At 42.5% G+C, this 19,725-nt stretch overlaps 1 protein-coding gene across 1 annotated transcript in view; it reads right to left on the bottom strand.

The window, feature by feature from the left end:
• Positions 1-237: 237 nt before the first annotated feature.
• The window catches only part of TEDC2 (tubulin epsilon and delta complex 2), a 96,300-nt gene continuing 76,812 nt past the window's right edge, over positions 238-19,725 (bottom strand). The window contains exons 10-12 of the mRNA XM_077449228.1: positions 18,162-18,260; positions 10,024-10,214; positions 238-1,341 (exon numbers count right to left, since the gene is read on the bottom strand). Of these exons, the coding sequence (XP_077305354.1) occupies positions 1,201-1,341; positions 10,024-10,214; positions 18,162-18,260 (431 nt within the window). The 3' untranslated portion in view covers positions 238-1,200. The remainder of the gene's footprint in view (positions 1,342-10,023; positions 10,215-18,161; positions 18,261-19,725) is intronic.

Raw genomic sequence — 19,725 nt, 5'->3', positions numbered from 1 at the left:
CTTACTAAATATCTTGGACTGTCTTCATTCCAAAAAGAGGCCATTTGGGGGATAATTTGTACTGTCCTGAGATTTTCGGGCCTCAAGAAATGATAGGCTGTCAGTACATCAGGACTAATCCTAGTTTTAAGATATAGATCATAGTTTGTAGACTGTATAACTTTCCTACAGACTAAATAATATACACTGATTTGGGTTATTTTCAAAGAAATGTAGAAGAATATATTTTGGCCTAAATTTATAAAGAAAGATTATTTATTTGCAAAATTTTATAACAGAAAAGAAAAACTTTTTTTTTCGTTCAATATTTTTCAGCCGTTTTTTGTTTATTTAGCAAAGAATAAAAACCCCAGAGGTGATTAAATACCACCAAAAAGAAAGCTCTATTTGTGTGCAAAAAATGATTTAAAAAAATGTGGTACAGTGCTGCATGACCACGCAATTGTCATTAAAAGTGTGACAGCGCTGAAAGCTAACAAAATTGATCTGGGCAGGAAGGGGGTAAAAGTGTCCAGCATTGAAGTGGTTAAAGTGAACATTTCCATGAACATCGCTTAGGGTTGGTACCTCATCCCTGCTCACATTGGCGCGATTTGACATGTCAAAAGGAATGCAAAAACTGCAGCCTATTGCCAGCAATGCCACTTTCCCAATCGGTGCCATGCCGACTTTGCCCTACTTTTGACGATTTTTGTAGGCGATTTCAATAGACATCTATGTATGAACCTGCACAGATGTCTTTCAGATCGCCTCCAAACTCGCACTGAAATGCAGTTCAGCTGAACTTGCATGATTTCAAACCTGCGTTCAGTGCAAATGTACCCTTAAACCCGAGCAGATATGAACTATACAGGTTCTGAGGCTAATTTAATGCAGATAAGGCACCAAGTGAATTTAATTACAACCTTAATCAGACAGAAAACCTGTGTAATTCTTATGTGTTCAGTTTTAAAGGGATAAGGTGGCAACTCTAACATCGATCCGTGTTTTCTATCAAACTATTGTCCGGAAACACTTATACAAAAATATATATATTCATGATCCACGATCCATAATCTCCGATGAGGGGTCATGATCATAGTAAATATGGAATCCTTGTGTATATACATGGCTTCATATCCCGCCTTTGGAAGCAGATGTGTATCCAGGCCAGTTCTTGGTTCTCCTCTGGTGTGGTCCGTTCCATGTGGTTGGTGTTGGTCAGCCGTCATCATGGACCAGTACCGGGAAGGTGTCTCCCCCTTCACACAGCTGGGTGTAGATCGCTCTGAGCAGCACATAGGACGGCGAGGAGCTCTGACACTGCGATTCAGCCTCAGCCAGCAGCTCTTCGCTCAGCACCTGTGACAGATCACAGCATTACTCTAATGGCTTTTTTCCAGGCTAAGGTGGTAAGCAGCAATTAAATATCATTAACATGAATAAAGTGAATCCATCTGGGCTGGAGGCTTGACAACAATCAAATGATAGCAAAACTAGCAAGCTACAGTATATGAGTCTAGAAAGCAAAGAGAAAAAAGGAGAGCAGAGGAAAACAGAAAAATGAGAAAATGATGAGAGAATAGCAGCGGTCTGTCCGTTACATATAGCAACGGAAGTAAAAAGTCTGTACTGAAGGAGTAACTTTTGTTGAGAAAAAAACATTCCCCTCTGGGAAAGAAAACTGCATAATTTATGGCCTGCCTAATAGACCCCTGATGGCTGCATAAAAAAAGACCGCTTACAAACTCTCCTGGATCATGCTCAACGAACGAATGACAGCAACTCTAAATGATAAAATGCAACAGTTTGAAAAAATATGGAATCCCTGGATCCAGTACTTAACGGAAGGCTCTAGGGCTGCATTGGTGTAGGGGGTCCGATGGGGGGCAGAGGTCGGGGTGTGGGGGTCACCTTCCAAAATTCTAACTCTTTACTTCTTCCTTTCCTTTCTACTACATCTTCATGGGTACAAAATATCTTCCCTAGTACCCCTAATGGGGCTGACAAAATAAAGTGGGCCTTGCAGAAATTTAAATAAGCTACTTCAGCATAGACGCAGAACTTACTAGAATAACTCAAATGTAACAGCAATAATATTAATTACATCTTGAGGGACGATATGTCGACACCATAACATAGAAAGTTTATATTAGCATTAAAGTGTAATATTACACATACCACTATGAAACCGTTTAAATACTTTGTACTTCTGTTTTACTATGGAAAATTGGAAAAAACTTGAAATAAAAATAATTGAAACAAAAAAGACCGGTTACTGACCAAAGCTAAGATTAACCCCCCCCCCCTCCCCCCCCCCCCCCATATAAAATCATTACATAGGGGACTATACAATGAAAAATAGAATATTTGGCAAAAAAAAAAAAAAAATGTGTAAACCCAACGCATGTAACCCCCCCCCCCCTAATATTTGAGGCTCCCCCATGCATGTATCATTATACAGGATTTATATAGCGCCAACAGTTTGCGCAGCGCTTTACAACATGAGGGCAGACAGTACAGTTACAATACAATTCAATACAATTGTGGGCTCCTTGAGGGTAGGGACCGATATGAGTGTGCAATGTACTGGGATAGGGACAATTGTAGACACTCACTCAGGTTGAACTGGATGGACTGGTGTCTTTATTCAACCTTACTAACTATGTAATTCAATACGGGGGGAATCAGAGGGCCCTGCTCATGGAGCTTACAATCTAGAAGGATGAACGTAAATACATGTGTCAGGGTGACTATGCACGAAAACATTGATTGTGAAACACGTTACATATTGCCGCATACTGGAGTGAGAGCAATAATTCTGGGGCTGTTATTCATGGCTAACTCTACACTGAAGACCTGCAGGGGTGTTGCCTATGGAAAATATTGTTATTGACATTTCCAAGGTCCATGCTATTTAAGGCCTTGACGTGTTGGGTATCTATTCACTCGGCACAACCTCACCATTTACATTTTACCCAAACATTTGCTAATATATTGTGTAAGTGCCCTTAACTTTAGAGTATTTTTTTTTTTACTGAAATTTTGTGTTTTTATAAATGGTTGCACTAATATAAGACATAAAAAATTGCAATCACCACTATTTTATTCCCCAGTGTGACTCCTTTCAGAAAATATACGTTTAGGGGTTTTAGCTAATCTTCAGACATACATTTTTTTTAAAAACGTGTGCAAAAAAATAAAATAAAAAAAACTTCTCTGGCAGTGAATGAGTTACGGCAACAGACCTCAAACTGTAATTTCTTTATAAATTTGTATTCCTGTTCTTATTAGGTCTTCTGGTGATTTGGGGATCTAACCAGGAGGTTGTTTATGTAATGTATTTAATGTTCTCTGGTGCAGAAACCTGCCACTGCATGAGAATCAATTTTGCCTTTGTGGTTAGTAAATCTGTGCAGAGTCATTGTTTGCTGCAGCTTATCCAGCCCCCACACCATAGGGATCTGTGGAGGATGTCACACACATCATCAGAAGGACAAGGAGCTGTGTGATCCTGCGGTAACCCTGGTGCCCGGCGTTGGGTAGATGTGCACAGAATTCTCAATTCTAGATATTTTGTACTGGGCTGCTTAAGGGACTTCCTGTGTTTAGACATTTAGACTGCACAGCTGTAAATTCCATAGATAGAACAGAGAAGAGAAGCCTCCCAGAGAATGATCAGTAAAGGGATACAGATCTATGGTCGCAGTACAGAGAAAGGGTAATTAAAATGACCTCATGCAGCTGCTCATTGGATATAACGAGACTTAAACTAGGGCTGCCAAAGACCAGCAAAATGCATGGTATAGCGAATAATTTACCATTAAATTGACACGCCCATATTCCTGGGTCCAAGAAAGTGATTTCACTCTCAGATGTGGGTAAACAGCGTAAAACTTTTTTTTCTAAAGAATTGTGTATTTGAAAACAAATTTCTTTTTTTTAAGGCGTTTTGTTTTTTTAAGCCTTCTTCACCTTTTTGTTTACCCTTCGTTGTAATCAGAGTGCTGCTCATCTCCTGCAGCCCTTTTCGGTCTACATCATGCACGCCCACGTTCCAAATTAATGCAACCCCACTGGTAATTTGGAGAGATAATTTATTTATAATTATATATTATACATATACACACACACACACACATTATATATATATATATATACATACATACATACATACATACATACATACATATATATATAATTTGTTTTTTTTTTTAAATATATAAAACACGCAGGTTTACATACCCTGGCAGAATTTATGATTTCTTGGCCATTTTTCAGAGAATATGAATAACACCACAAAAACTTTTTTCACTCATGGTTAGTGTTTGGCTGAAGCCATTTATTATCAATCAACTGTGTTTACTCTTTTTAAATCATAATGAAAACAGAAAACTATCCAAATGACCGTGATCGAAAGTTTACATACCCCAGTTCTTAATATCGTGTATTGCCCCCTTTAACATCAATGACAGTTTGAAGTCTTTTGTAGTATTCGTGGATGAGGCTCTTTATCTTCTCAGATGGTAAAGCTGCCCATTCCTCTTGGCAAAAAGCCTCCTGTTGCTGGAAATTCTTGGGCTGTCTTCCATGAACTGCATGTTTGAGATCTCCCCAGAGTGGCTCAATGATATTGAGGTCAGGAGACTGAGATGACCATTCCAGAACCTTCACTTTATTCTGTTGTAGACTGGACGACTTGGCCTTGTGTTTTGGATCATTGTCATGTTGGAATGTCCAAGTACGTCCCATGCACAGCTTCCTGGCTGATGAATGCAAATGTTCCTCCAGTATTTTATAATAACATACTGCATTCATCTTGACATCAATTTTGACAAAATTTCCTGTGCCTTTGTAGATCACACATCCCCAAAACATCAGCGATCCACCTCCGTGTTTCACAGTAGGAATGGAGTACCTTTCATCATAGGCCTTGTTGACTCCTCTCCAAATGTAGTGTTTATGGTTGTGGCCAAAAAGCTAAATTTTGGTCTCATCACTCCAAATGACTGTGTCAGAAGGCTTCTCTGTGCTGTTTGGCATATTGTAAGCGGGATACTTTGTGGCATTTGCATAGTAATGGCTTTTTTTCTGGGGACTCAACCATGTAGCCCATCTTTCTTCAAGTGCCTCCTTACTGTGCATCTTGAAGCAGCCACACCACATGTTTTCAGAGAGTCCTGTATTTCACCTGAAGTTATTCATGGGATTTTCTTTGCATCCCGAACAATTTTCCTGGTAGTTGTGGCTGAAATTTTAGTTGGTCTACCTGACCGTGGTTTGGTTTCAACAGAACCCCTCATTTTCCACTTCTTGATTAGAGTTTGAACACTGCCGATTAGCATTCTCAATTCCTTGGATATCTTTTTATATCCCTTTCCTGTTTTATACAGTTCAACTACCTTTTCCCCGCAGATCCTTTGACAATTCTTTTGCTTTCCCCATGACTCAGAATCCAGACACGTCAGAGCAGCACTGGATGAAAGATGCAAGGGTCTGTCAGGAGTCCAGAAACTCTATTTATCTATGTAACTATTTACCTTTTATACACACACACTAACTACAAGCAAACAGATCACAGGTGGGGAAGTAGCTGCTGACTTTTAATAAGGAGACTTAACATTCCAGGGCGCCTGCAATGTCGGCAGCCGAGGCTGACATGTCCCTCAGCTCTCGGGTCCCAGCGCCACCATCCTCACTAAGGGAAACAGGCAGTGGAGCCTTGCGGCTTCACTGCCCATTTCCTACTGCGCATGCGCGAGTCGTTTTGTGAATGGGACGCGCTGTGTTAGGGAACACAGAGTTCCCAGAACACAGCGCGCCCCATTACCCAGAAGACAATGCGATGAGGAGAGAAGACGAAGATCACGAGGAGCAGGAAGAAGGCAGATTAGGAAGACTGCCTAGCAACAGGGATTTCTGACAAGGTAAAAAAAAAATTTTTTTCAAATGTTTTTTTACATTTTTTAAAGAATATTAATGATCTTTTCTTTTTTTTTTTTTTTTTTTTTTTTTTTTTTTTAAGTGGCCCTCCACTTTAAAGAGGAAGTAAACCCTGTTGGGGTTTACTTCCTCTTTGTCTCCCTGCAAAGGTAAAGCATAATGGGCTACCGTGCATCGCATAGTAGCCCATTATGTGTCACTTACCTGACACAGGAGCCAGCGATGTCACCGCTGTCCCCTGTAGCACGGAGCGTCCATCTTCCTCCGGGTACACTCGTACATGTGCACGGGAGCCGCCACTAACAGCATATCGCCGTTAGCAGTGGCATGCCCAGTGCGCCTGCGTGTCTTTTTGTAAATATCTCCTAAACCATGTAGGTTTAGGAGATATTTCTTGGACCTACAAGTAAGCCTTAATCTAGGCTTGCCTGTAGGTCAAAGTGGTTTGTAAGGGTTTACAACCACTTTAATAGCCTTTCAAACCCCTTTGTGTCAACTTGTGTGCATGGTATCAGGCCAAAATCACCAGGGTATGTAAACTTTTGATCAGGGTCATTTGGGTAGTTTCTGTTTTCATTATGATTTAAAAAGAGTAAAAACACAGTTTATTGATAATAAATGGCTTCAGCCAAACACTAACCGTGAGTGAAAGAAAAGTTTGTGTTGTCATTCATATTCTCTGAAAAATGGCCAAGAAATCAAATTCTGCCAGGGTATATAGACTTATGAGCACAACTGTAATATTATTATATATATATATATATATATATATATATATATATATATATATATATATATATAAATAAATAAATAAATAAATAAATAAAACACACACACACACACACACACACACACACACACCATGTTTATCGTTCTGGCAGCCTCAGAGAGGTCAGGACGAGTGCCTTTAGATTACATAGAGGAGAATCTCCTGTTTACTCCACGGCCTCTGTAATAGGAAGTCTCGTCTCCTGGGCTGCCATTGGATGACTGTTCTGTCCATCACAGGACGCGGGACTTTGCATTAAAGAGGCCACTGAGTAAACAGGAGATTCTCCTGTATGTAATCTGTTGCCGCTTGTTCAGCCTTCCCTCCCTGTCCCCTCCGAGATGGGCATTGATCAGGCTGCACTGATGGCAGTAGCAAGGCTGCATTCAGTCTGCATTCATGGCAATGGTCCGGCCGCATTCATGGCAATGGAGAGGCCGCATTCATGGAAATGGGGAGGCCGCATTCATGGAAATGGGGAGGCCGCATTCATGGAAATGGGGAGGCCGCATTCATGGAAATGGGGAGGCCGCATTCATGGAAATGGGGAGGCCGCATTCATGGAAATGGGGAGGCCGCAGATGGGCACTGATTAGGATGCAATGGTGGACACTGACCCTAAATTTGCTTCACAGTTCTAAATTAAAATTAATTTTTTTTCCTGCAACTTTCCTCTTAAAATGCAGGTGCGTGTTATACATCTGTGCTGGTTATACACTGATAAATACTGTATATCCAGATAGCACCCCCCAAGCTCATCCTTAGACTCTTCATCACACACAACCACAAAGGCAAGAGAATTCTTATTGGGCAGTGTATTAGTTAATTTGCATTTCATTTTAATGGTTCAAAGAATGTCAGGCAAAATTGTCAGCACGTTCACGTCATCAAATCTGGCCCTCTTTGAAAAAAGTTTGGACACCCCTGGTCTACATGCTTTTTAAAAGATATCATTAGAGAATTACATATCTGTGTATATCTCAAACCTGGAAAACTTGCTTCGTAATTGGTGAATTCGGAGCTTTAAAGTGGCTCTAAAAGTAGAGAGTTTTTTTTTTTTATCTCAATGCATTCTATATATTGACACTTTAGGCCCAATTTGGACATTTTCACTTAGGGGTGTACTCACTTTTGTTGCCAGTAGTTTAGACATTAATGGCTGTGTGTTGAGTTATTTTGAGGGGACAGCAAATTTACACTGTTACACAAGGTGTACACTCACTACTATTTCTTCAGTGTTTGTCACATGAAAAGATATAATAAAATATTTTACACAAATATGAGGGGTGCACTCACTTTTGTGAGATACTGTATATGGACTGCTGACAGTGGGGTGCTCCATCTCCTTTGGTATACGATTTCACCTGATCATACTTACACTAAAGACCACCCAGGGCCTACTTACCCTCCGGGGTACTGTACTAGTGCAAGGAGGAAACATTATATTGTAAAGCACTGCGTAAACTGTTGACGCTATATAAATCCTGTATAATAATAATTGCCATTCATCCATGTCGCTTTGCTTTATTTGGTTGAAAAATCACTTTGAAAAACAATGCCCTAGCATATCTGGCTGTAGCCATCTTGAGTAAGGGCAAATGATTCATGTAGCATCTGTCTTCTAATGTTATGTCTTATTAAAGATGAGCTTCAGACATGTAAATATAACACAAATGTATGCATTTGTTACTTATTAAAAGCACACACGGGTTTTAAAACAGAACTAAAGTCAGCGGTACTTACCTCTGCTTCAACAGTCCAATGTCCCTTGCTTGTGCTGGCATCCGTAGCTGCTGACTTTTAATAAAGAAAATTACCTGTCCAGCGTGCCTGCGATGTCGGGCCCCCGTCCATTGGATCGGCTAAGGGGGGCTAACTAAGGGAAACAGGCAGTGGTGCCTTGCGGCTTCTCTGCCAGTTTCCCACTGCGCATGCGCGAGCCGCGCAGCACTTTGTGAATGGCCCCATTTTTTCCTGGGACATACACGTCCCCGAAGACAACGGGGCCGCTCACCGAGGAGGATAAATTGAAGAAACAGCGCTGTGGAATAGGAAGAGGCAGATTAGGAAGACTGCCTAGCAACAGGGGTTTCTGGGTTGCCCTCCATTCTGGTTACATCCTGGTTTCTTGCGTAGGCAAATGATGTCATACATCCCAGAAGTCTTCAGGAGAGTCAACAACTTTCCTTTTTAAGTAACCCAGGAGTCCTCAGGAATACATATGCCCTTAACTGTATGCAGGAGAGTGTTCTTGGCTGCAAAAAAAAACCTCCTCCTCTCCCGAGGACTCCTGGGTTACTTAAAAAGTGACCCTCCTGAAGACTTCTGGGATGTATGACATCATTTGCCTAGGCAAGAAACCAGGAAGTAGCTTAAAGGGGTTGTAAAGGTTCGTTTTTTATTTTCTAAATAGGTTCCTTTAAGCTAGTGCATTGTTGGTTCACTTACCTTTTCCTTCGATTTCCCTTATAAATGTTTTTTTTCTTTGTTTTCTTTGTCTGAATTTCTCACTTCCTGTTCCTCCTCAGTAAGCTTTTCAGTGAGCTGTTCTGGCTGACTAACCACCAGCTCAGATGATGGTGAGAAGTTTACTGAGGAGAAACAGGAAGTGAGATATTCAGACAAAGAAAAAAAACATTTAGAAGGGAAATCGAAGGAAAAGGTAAGTGAACCAACAATGCACTAGCTTAGAGGAACCTATGTAGAAAATAAAAAACGAACCTTTACAACCCCTTTAAGAAATAAAAAAAAAAGAAAAAAAAAAGAAAAGAAAAGGCTTTTCTATCTATTTACTAATGCCAGCAGCATGGGGATTAAAAATAATGAATGTTGATTGAGAGAGTGAAGTGCCACTTTAAAGCAGAAGTGACTCAGTAAGGAGAAAAAAAAAAGCCCATTATTGCAGAAAAAAATTAAACCTACCATACTTCTTTCCAGCACAGCTCCTGTGTGCCGGGATGACTGAATTCTTGCGTATTTGCAACAATGGCATCATCCTACACCAGCCAATGAAGACAACTGCAGCCTGGCACCTGGAGGAAGCCGGGTAGAAGATGCCAGCACCAGCAAGGGACGTTGGATCGGTGAAGCAGAGGTAAGTACTGCAGACTTTAGTTCCAACAAATGCATACATTTGTGTTATTTTTAAATGTCTGAAGCTCATCTTTAATAAGAAATAACATTAGAAGACAGATAGAAATGGAGAAAATCACAGAGGAGACACAAAGGAGGAGCAAAATAAAATTTAAAAAAATATAGACCGATGGACGCTGACTTGTGTGATAAAATCCAACAGAGAGGATTCTCCATACCGTGTATGGGTCTCATGTTACCTTTTGTAAATAGATCTTCTGCTGCAGCTCCCGCACTCGGAGATGAGTGCTTGTCAGCTCACGAAGTTCATCCGGATGGTTGTACACGAGTACAGGAGGCAGGGTGCAGAATTCAGAGGGACATCCCGCCACGTCTGAGCTGTCAATGTCAATAGAAAGCTTCTCACACCATTTCTTGTATTGCTCTGCAACTAAATAGGTAAAAAAGGAGTAAGCAATACAGTAAAACCTTGGATTGCGAGCAGAATTCGTTCCAGAAACATGCTTGTAATACAAAGCACTCGTATATCAAAGCGAATTTCCCCCATAAGAAATAATGGAAACTCAAATGATTCGTTCCACAACCATTTATTCATAATTCCTTTAGTTTATAGTCCATATAAAAAGATTATAGCAATGTGATAGCATGTGTAACCATAAAATGTATATCCACAAATGGCAGCCTCCACAAGGGGGATTAGAAGCAAAATCCAGCAGGAGCTACAGAGTATAAAAGAGAAGAGAGGCGCCCCTAAGTGTAGCAATATGGTTGCATTTAATGAAGGTAAAACACTTAGCAACATTCATGGTTGATGATTAAAACAGGCACATCCAAGTATGTAGATATCTGGGGAAAAAGCTGTCCACATAGTCCACCCTCCGCACCGCTGGTTCTCACCACTGTCAGTCTGCAATCGTGACCGGGAAGACTACCCTGCAGTAGAGCGATCTGAAAGTGAGGCTTGAACCGATCGTGGAGCGCAGCATGAAAGGGATGACATTGATGGCAGTGCGGAGGATGGTCTATGTGGACAGCTTTACCCCCGATGCCTGCTTACTTAGATGTGCCCGTTTTAATCATCAACCATGCGAGTTGCTAAATGTTGTACCTTCATTAAATGTAACTATATTGCTACACTTATAGGCACCTCTCTTCACTTTTATATTCAGTTATGACACGACACTACTCTTCTAGCAAAAGACATCGCTTGTATATCAAATCAAAATTTAAATATTTTGCTCGTCTTGCAAAACGCTCTCAATCCAAGATTTTACTGTATATTACAGCTGCACGATTCTGGCTAAAATGAGAATCACAATTTTTTTTGCTTAGAAGATAGATCACAAATCTCTCACGATTCTCGCGGCGTAACATCATCTTTCAAATTAAAACAAAAAAAAATTGGGCTAACTTTACGGTTTAGTTTTTTTTTTTTATTCATTGAAGTGTATTTTTTCCCAAAAAGTTGCGCTTGGAAAACCACTGGGCAAATACAGCGCGACATAAAATATTGCAGCAATCGACATTTTATTCCCTAGAGTCTCTGCTAAAATATATATAATGTTTGGAGGTTCCAAGTAATTTTATAGCAAAAAATATTGATTTTAACTTAAGAAACAAGTGTCAGAAAAAGATTTAGACTTTAAGTGGTTAAACTTCCTGCATTTACACTGTTAAAAACTTGGCAGACTGCCTGGATTTTTCTCTTTACACAGAAGTTTATCCCTTTGATCTAAGAAGGAAGAGTTAGTTACAATGTTTCATGTTAAAAACTTGGCAGACTGCCTGGATGTTTTCTTTTGCCAGCTGAGTGAACAGATAAGTCTCTCCACTTGTTATATGAAAGAATTGGCAAACTGCAATAGAGATGTCAGGGGGGTTGAATTGAGATCACGATTTTTTAACGATTAATTGTGTTACTCTACTGTATATATATAGCATATGTAGACAGAAGTAGACAGGACATAGGTTTATAGTCAAGTGCCCTAATCATCATAGGGTAGGAGGTAATGGATTGGATGGCGCTGGAACCGAAGGTTAATACTTGGTACCCACCATTGATATGTTCAAAACTGCACTATTATTATATCAATGGTGCATATGGGTAGTGTGTGGGCTGCTTCTATGCACAGAGGGACTCCCGAAGAAAGCTCAGTATGTAAATGTTATAGTTCAAGCAGAAGACTGGAGTACCACACCGAAATGCTGAAATCTAGATAAAAAATTTTTAATCCTAAATCTGTAATACACGCGATAGGCAACACGTTTCAGGGGTCACATTTTGCTCCCTTCATCAGGGCTTAGGGGAACAGCTATTGAGAACTCTGACTGTAGATAAAACTGAAGCTTATAAAGTCTTTGCCTTCAGCAGCTGGTGCTACACCCACCCAGGCTGCTAAAAGGGATTGAGACTTTATAAGATTCAATTTTATCTACAGTCTGAGTTGTACGGGGAGGCATATGTAATAGGGGGCAATGCTGTGTGTCGAGTGATGTAAATGCAGGCATTGCTGAGGGGGGTGATGTAAAAGGAGGGGGTGGGCAAGTGCTGTGGAAGGGGAGAAATAAAAAAAAGGGAGGCAGTGCTGTGTGGGGGGAGGGGAGATGTAAAGGGGGGGCAAGTGCTGTGGGGGAGAGATGTAAAAGGGGGCAATGCTGTGTCAAGTGATGTGAATGGAGGCATTGCTGGGGGGCTTGATGTAAAAAGGGGGACAAGTGCTGTGGGAGAGGAGAAATGTAAAGGGGATGCCAAGTGCTATGGGGTGGGGGGGTGATGTGAAGGGGGGTAGTGCTTTGGAGGGGGGGGAGATGTGATGTAAAGAGGGGCAAGTGCTGTGGGGGGAGATGTAAAGGGAGGCATTGCTTGGGGGGAGGTGATGTAAAGGGGGGCAAGCGCTGTGAGGGGGGTGTAAAAGGAGCAATTCTCTAGGGGAGGTGATGTAGAGAGGGGCAAGTGATGGGGGGGTGCAGTGCTGTTGGGGGGTGTAAAGGGAAGGCAGTGCTGTTGAGGTGGGGGGTTCAGTGCTGTTGGGGAGATGTAAAGGGGAGGCAGTGCTGTGAGGGGGGGTGCAGTGCTGTTGGGGGGTGTAAAGGGGAGGGAGTGCTGGGGGGGGGGTGTAAAGGCGAGGGAGTGCTGGGGGGTGTAAAGGGTAGGCAGTGCTGGGTGTGTAAAGGGGAGGCAGTGATGTGGGAGGGGGGTGTAAAAGGGAGGCAGTGATGTGGGAGAGGGGTGTAAAGGGGAGGCAGTGATGTGGGAGAGGGGTGTAAAGGGGAGGCAGTGTTGTGGGAGGGGGGTGTAAAGGGGAGGCAGTGATGTGGGAGGGGGGTGTAAAGGGGAGGCAGTGATGTGGGAGGGGGGTGTAAAGGGGAGGCAGTGATGTGGGAGGGGGGTGTAAAAGGGAGGCAGTGCTGTGGGGGGGGGTGGGCTGCTGTTGGGGGGTGTAAAGAGGAGGCAGTGATGTAGTGAGTGTAAAGGGGAGGCAGTGCTGTGGGGCAGGTGTAGTGCTGTGGGGGGGGGGGGGTGTAAAGGGGAGGCAGTGCTGTTGGGGGGGTGTACAGGGGAGGCAGTGTTGTTGGGGGGGGTGTAAAGGAGAGGGAGTGCTATGAGGGGTGCAATGCTGTTGGGGGGTGTAAAGGGGAGGCAGTGCTGTGGGAGGTGCACTGCTTTTGGGGGGGTGTAAAGAGGAGGCAGTGATGTGGGGCGTGTAAAGGGGAGGCAGTGCTGTTGGGGGGGGGGGGGGTTACAGGGGAGGCAGTGCTGTGGGGGGTGCACTGCTGTTGGGGGGGTTTACAGGGGAGGCAGTGCTGTGGGGGGTGCACTGCTGTTGGGAGGGTGTAAAGGGGAGGCAGTGATGTGGGAGGGGGGTAAATAGGAGGCAGTGCTGTTGGGGGGTGTAAAGGGAAGGCAGTGCTGTTCGGGGGTGTAAATAGGAGGCAGCGCTGTTGGGGGGGTGTAAAGGGGAGGCAGTGCTGTTGGGGGGGTATAAAGGGGAGGCAGTGGACACTATTGCGAAGAGGAAACTGATGTGAAGTCGGATACTGATGGGCAGAGGACCGGGGACACTTATGTAAGAACGGGATGGTGATATAAAATGAAGGGGCTGCGATGGGAAGGATCAGAGACATTGCAAAAAACATAAGATTCAGACCTCTGCTGCTAAAAAGAATTTACTTAGCGGACCTCCATGAATTTTAATTGAATACCCCGATCTATACTATTAGCATAGATGGGGGAATCAATTGATATTTTTTTTCTCGCTCAGCTGAATGAGAGAAAAGTCGAGCCGTGTATGGAGGCGGATAGCATTGTGTATTGCAGTACTGCTTAGCTGGCTCAATGCTATCCCTCCCAGACTCAGCGCTCCGGTCCTCGGTTTAAAAGAGACTGATAAGGTATCTTCCGGTATTGGTGTACATTACAAAAACATTTCATGATTTGTAATGAACACATAAGTGAATTAAATGTTTTCTTCCTTATTGTCTGCATGGAGGAGTTTAGAGTAAAAATACCTTTTTGGCAGGAGATCCATATCATAGCTCCGTAAAATAACACATATTCTCTAACATCTAACAAAGGAGGTTTCATCATCCATGAAAAAAAAAAAACTCAAATCTGTAAAATGCGGCATTAAGGATAATCAATTTGATTGTCGAGTGGAAATAAACCGACCAACCTGTCACTAAATGAGTGGTTTGTTTGGAATCATGGGAGTGACAGCAGCTGACATGCTATTGATTTATATTTTATGATCCACTGTGATTAGCTAGTGCCAAAAAGCTGAGTGATGCAGCAGATGTTTTCCCATTCATTTTCTGATAGAACCAACGACAAACCTCTGTATGAAAGATTAATTGCACCTTTGTAATTACGGCCCCCAACCTCCCAGTCACCTGTCCCTGATCAGCAACAGATCACTCACTAGATTGCGCAGTCACTTGTCACATTCTTCCTCTCCTCCCATTCATATCTATGGTGAGTTAATCTGGAGCATGAGCCCATTGGAATAAATGGAGGTACAGAGGGCCCTTGCATGGGCCCCGCCGGGAAGAATTTGACAAGGGATCTAGTGAGCGTCACCTCTCTGGATCGGGGGGGGGGGGGGGGCTACCATATAAATGTAACTGTCACTAGAAGGTCGCATTTCATTTTAAAGACCAATTGAGGGCGGCACAGTGGTGTAGTGGGTAGTACCTTCGCCTAGCAGTAAGAAGGGTTGCTGGTTCAAATCCCAACCACAACACTACCTGTCTGGAGTGCATGTTCTCCCTGTGCCTGCGTGGGTTTCCTCCGGGTACTCCGGTTTCCTCCCCCACTCCAAAGACATACTGGGAGGTTAATTGGATCCCATCTAAATTGTCCCTTGTATGTATGAATGTGAGTTAGGGACCTTAGATTGTAAGCTCCTTGAGGGTATGGACTGATGTGAATGTACAATGTATATGTAAAAGCACTGCGTAAATTGATGGCGCTATATAAGTAACTCAAATAAATAAAATAAATATTCAGGTTAAATCAACCAAATGCATTTTTAGGTGCATCAAATCTGAATGTGTGCAAAATTCAGAAAGCAGCCGCCAAGGCATGGAGTAGAAAATTCTGTCACCTGCCAGGATGTTATACAGAAAGACAGAATAGATCTCTATGCGGGAGCAGCGGTCTCTCTGCATGGTCCAAAAGAGCCCCTGCGGAGTCAGATCTATAGCTCTGCAATCAGCAAAGCTCCCTGCTGATCAAACAGCTATATACACTATATTGTCAAAAGTATTGGAACACCTGTCTTTACATGCACATGAACTTTAATGACATTCCAGTCTTAGTCTGTAGGGTTCAATATTGAGTTGGCCCACCCTTTGTAGCTATAACAGCTTCAACTCTTCTGGGAAGGCTGTCCACAAGGTTTAGGAGTGTGTCTATGGAGATATTTGACCATTCTTCCAGAAGCGTGTTTGTGAGGTTAGGCACTGATGTGGCTTGAACTCTCCACTTTACTTTCGTCCCAAAGGTGTTCTATCCGGTTGAGGTGCAGTCCAGTCAGTCAAGTTCCTGCACCCCAAACTCGCTCATCCATGTCTTTATGGAACTTGCTTTGTGTACTGGTGCACAGTCATGTTGGAACAGGAAGGGGCCATCCCCAAACTGTTCCCAGAAAGTTGGGAGCATGAAATTGTCCAAAATGTCTTGGTATGCTGACGCCTTAGAAGTTCCCTTCAATGGAACTAAGAGGACAATCCAACCCCTGAAATACAACCCCACACCATAATCCCCCCTCCACCAAACGATTATGGACCTTGCTTTGTGCACTGGTCCCAAAGACATGGATGAGCGAGTTTTGGGTGGAGGAACTGGCCTGCACAGAATCCTGACCTCAACCCAATAGAACACCTTTGGGATGGATTAAAGCGGAGACTGAGCAAGGCCTTCTCGTCCAAAATCAGTGCCCGACCTCACAAAATGTGCTTCTAGAAGAATGGTCAAATAGACACACTCCTAAACCTTGTGGCCAGCCTTCCTAGAAGAGTTGAATGTGGCGTCCCAGTACTTTTGACAATATAGTGTATGTCTGAATCAGGGAGGAATGTTGGACCTCTGCAGAGAGACCACTGCTTCCACACACAGAGCAAGTGGCATTTCTACATAGGCATTTTTTTCCAGGGCTGTGGCTGCTTTTTACACAAACTGAACTGTAATACATTGTACACCATTTGTTTTGATACACTTAATGTATTTAGCGGTTTTGTTATAATCTTGTTGCTTTCAAAATGGTACCTCATCCTTGATTGGATATAGTCTAAAAACATGGAGCGGGACATTATACAAGTACCATAACAGAGCGGAAAATTATAAAAATATATTGCTTTAATCAATACACTTAAAAAATTTAAAAGTATAAAAAGGATTGCAATGAATTACATCAAGGGTTTATATAGCATGTGTACATTCCATGAAATAAAGATGACTTCAGTATTGGTCTGTAAAAAACACCTCAACATGTTTCAACTCATATAGCCTTCATCAGGAGATAAAGAGTAAATTAAAGTACCCAATGATACATACATAAAAGAGAGGATGCAGATACAAGGAAAACCCTAGAGGACAGGCCAGATGTGATGCAAGAGATGCCAAGTCCAGCCACACCCTCAGAGTAAAGATGGAATGGTAACCTAGTATATACAGAGGGAAAGCCTAGCGCGGTAAAACTCATGAAGTTCTCAACCTCTGATACAGATGAATAGTGATGACAAGAGGACATTTAGGACCTCCACAGTGGTCTCAAACACAGTCCAGCACATGCAGTACCTACATAAAGTCCCACTCCAAGCTTTTAGACTTTAGAGCCCTTTCACACCGAGGGCGTTTTGCAGGCACTATAGCGTTACAAATAGCGCCTGCAATCCGCCCTCAAACTGCTGCACCATTCATTCCAGTGTGAAATCCCCAAGGGCTTTCATACCAGAGCAGTGCGCTGGCAGGACGTCAGCAAAAGTCCTACCAGCAGCTTCTTTGGAGTGGTGAAGGAGCGGTGTATTTACCTCCTCCACCGCTGCTCCCCATTGAAATCAATGGGGCAGCTCTGCAATACCGCCGGCAAAATGCCACTATTGCGGTGTATTGCGGGTGGTTTTAACCCTTTCTCGGCCGCTAGCGGGGGTAAAAGCACCCCACTAGTGGCCGAAATGCACTGCAAATCCGACCGTAAAACGCAGCTAAAAAATAGCGGTATTTTACCGCCGACGCTATGGGCTCAGCAGTGTGAAAGGCCTCTTAGTGGCTTTAAGCTGAAAATTCAGTTGGGCTTTAACTTTTTCTAATTAGAAGAAGCTGTGTAGCATGTGAAAAGTAGCCTAGGGGCTCCACCTACTGTAACTTAGGCTATTTTTTCAGACATTTTTATTAATTCAAATTTAGCTGTCTAAAAAAATTTAACTATTTTTGTAATTTTTTGTGTATTTCTGAACATATTAGAAAACTACCAAAACTGCTCTATATTACCCTTAAAGTGAGTGCTTTTCTTGTCTTCAGAGCTACAAATCACACTAAATATAACATTTAAACAGAACATCTCACATTTTTTGTTACTTATTGCATCTTCAAAAAATAAAAAATAAAGTAACTTTATGTGGTCCCTTCTCGGTCACCGTCAAACATCTGAAAGTATTTTTATTTTTTTTCAAAGTGAGCAGCCCGTTACATATTGCACTGTAATTTTCAGCTCACATTTCCAGATAAATTGGCTTTTTACCACTCTGTATTTATGAAGCAGATGGCGACCTCTTGTCCTCCAGATGATGGATAGCGATGTAATAGGTTTGTGAGGAGACCGATTGCGCAACAAGATAGGACAGAATGTCTGGCCTGATAAGAAGGCCCATTACTTACCCAGCTCGAGTTTCTGTACCTCGCAATGAGATTTGGCTACTTCATCTTGCATCGCTTCCAGCATCAGCAGCGAACGATAATGTTGCCAGTGAGCCGGACCTTTAGAAACCAGAGAAATGTCAGATTTGGATCCGTCATCAAACTATGACCCTTCAAAAATGTCAAAAGAATTACCAGAATATGCAACCTGTACATGATTCTATAATCAGATGCCCTAATATCCTTCTTAGACAATAAGATGATAAATAAGAAAAGGAAGCATATATCTTCAACAATAAAGTAAATGTTTATTTGTCACAGTTCCCCCTCCCTTACTCCCCATGCATTCTCTATCACAGCCTTTTTACAAAGCGGGAAACCTTGTCTCATGTCTTGGGGAACCCTTTCTTAAACCAATTGGGGGGTTGTGGAAAAATGCTACATTGGAGCACAGTAAGAGGAATGCCCCTCTTACAGTAGTGGTCAGAATGACACCATTGCAGATCCTTGGTTTAATGCAGATGGCTCTGCCAAGTGACGTTGGCTCCAAACTACGTGGGCACCAGATGTCAATCGTAGCACAAGAAACTGTTAGCAAACCATGGAGGAACCCCAAGGGTTCATTGAACCCTAGTTGTGAACGGCTCCTCTATCAACCAAGAGCAAAAATATGTTTGCGTATCTTTTTAATCTGGAAAGTAATTTGAAATGCAATCTGTCTATGGTCATAGTCAGATCAAGGCGTTGCCATAAAGTGCACAACAGTGCCCATTAATTTCCCCCCAGATGTCTGAGGACATGCAGGACCTCATGCACCCACAGTATATTGATGCAGAGGACTCTGTAATAGAAAGCGAGTTTATTGATATTGTTATGGCATTTGTGCTTTGTTAAATTTTGAAAATCAATAAATACCAATTTAAAAAAAAATTATGCAGAAAGTGGTGCTGATGTTACATAGTTAGTAAGGTTGAATAAAGACACCAGTCCATCCAGTTCAACCTAAATGTGTGTGTCTACAATTGTCCCTATTCCTGTACATTGCACACTCACATCGGTCCCTACCTTCAAGGTGCCCACAATCCAAGGTCCTCATTCATATACTAGGGCCAATTTTGGACAGAAGCCAATGAAATTACCTGCATGTCTTTGGAGTGTTGGAGGAAACTGCAGTACCTGGAGGAAACCCACACAGGCACAGGGAGAACATGCAAACTCCAGGCAGGTAGTGTCATGGTTGGGATTCGAACCAGTGACCCTTTTTACTGCTAGGCGAGAGTGCTACCCACTACACCACTGTGCCGCCCTAAATCAAGAAAATGTCACCTCTGTATCCTCAAGGGCCACCCACTGTTGGAGAACAGGCTAAAAGGATTTTGCACGTCTGAAAATGTTGAAAAATGGTAAGTAGAGAAAAACAAAATATTGCCTGGAAAGAGGGAGGCATTGGAGCCCAGAGTTGGGTTTTAATCTCCTGAACTACAAACAGGCAAGAAGAAGGGTCCCCAGATAACGATAAAAGGAATGGTGTGGCCTTCTGCCACGCAGTGTTGGCTCTATAAATACACAAGCACCATAATTTGGC

This window comes from Lithobates pipiens, unplaced genomic scaffold (assembly GCF_037356315.1).
Source record: "Lithobates pipiens isolate NorthernLeopardFrog02 unplaced genomic scaffold, aLitPip1_a1.2 Scaffold_22, whole genome shotgun sequence".
Lineage (NCBI taxonomy): Eukaryota > Metazoa > Chordata > Amphibia > Anura > Ranidae > Lithobates > Lithobates pipiens.
Note: the sequence above shows the minus strand (reverse complement) of the source record. Positions and strands in the feature narration are given on the sequence as shown.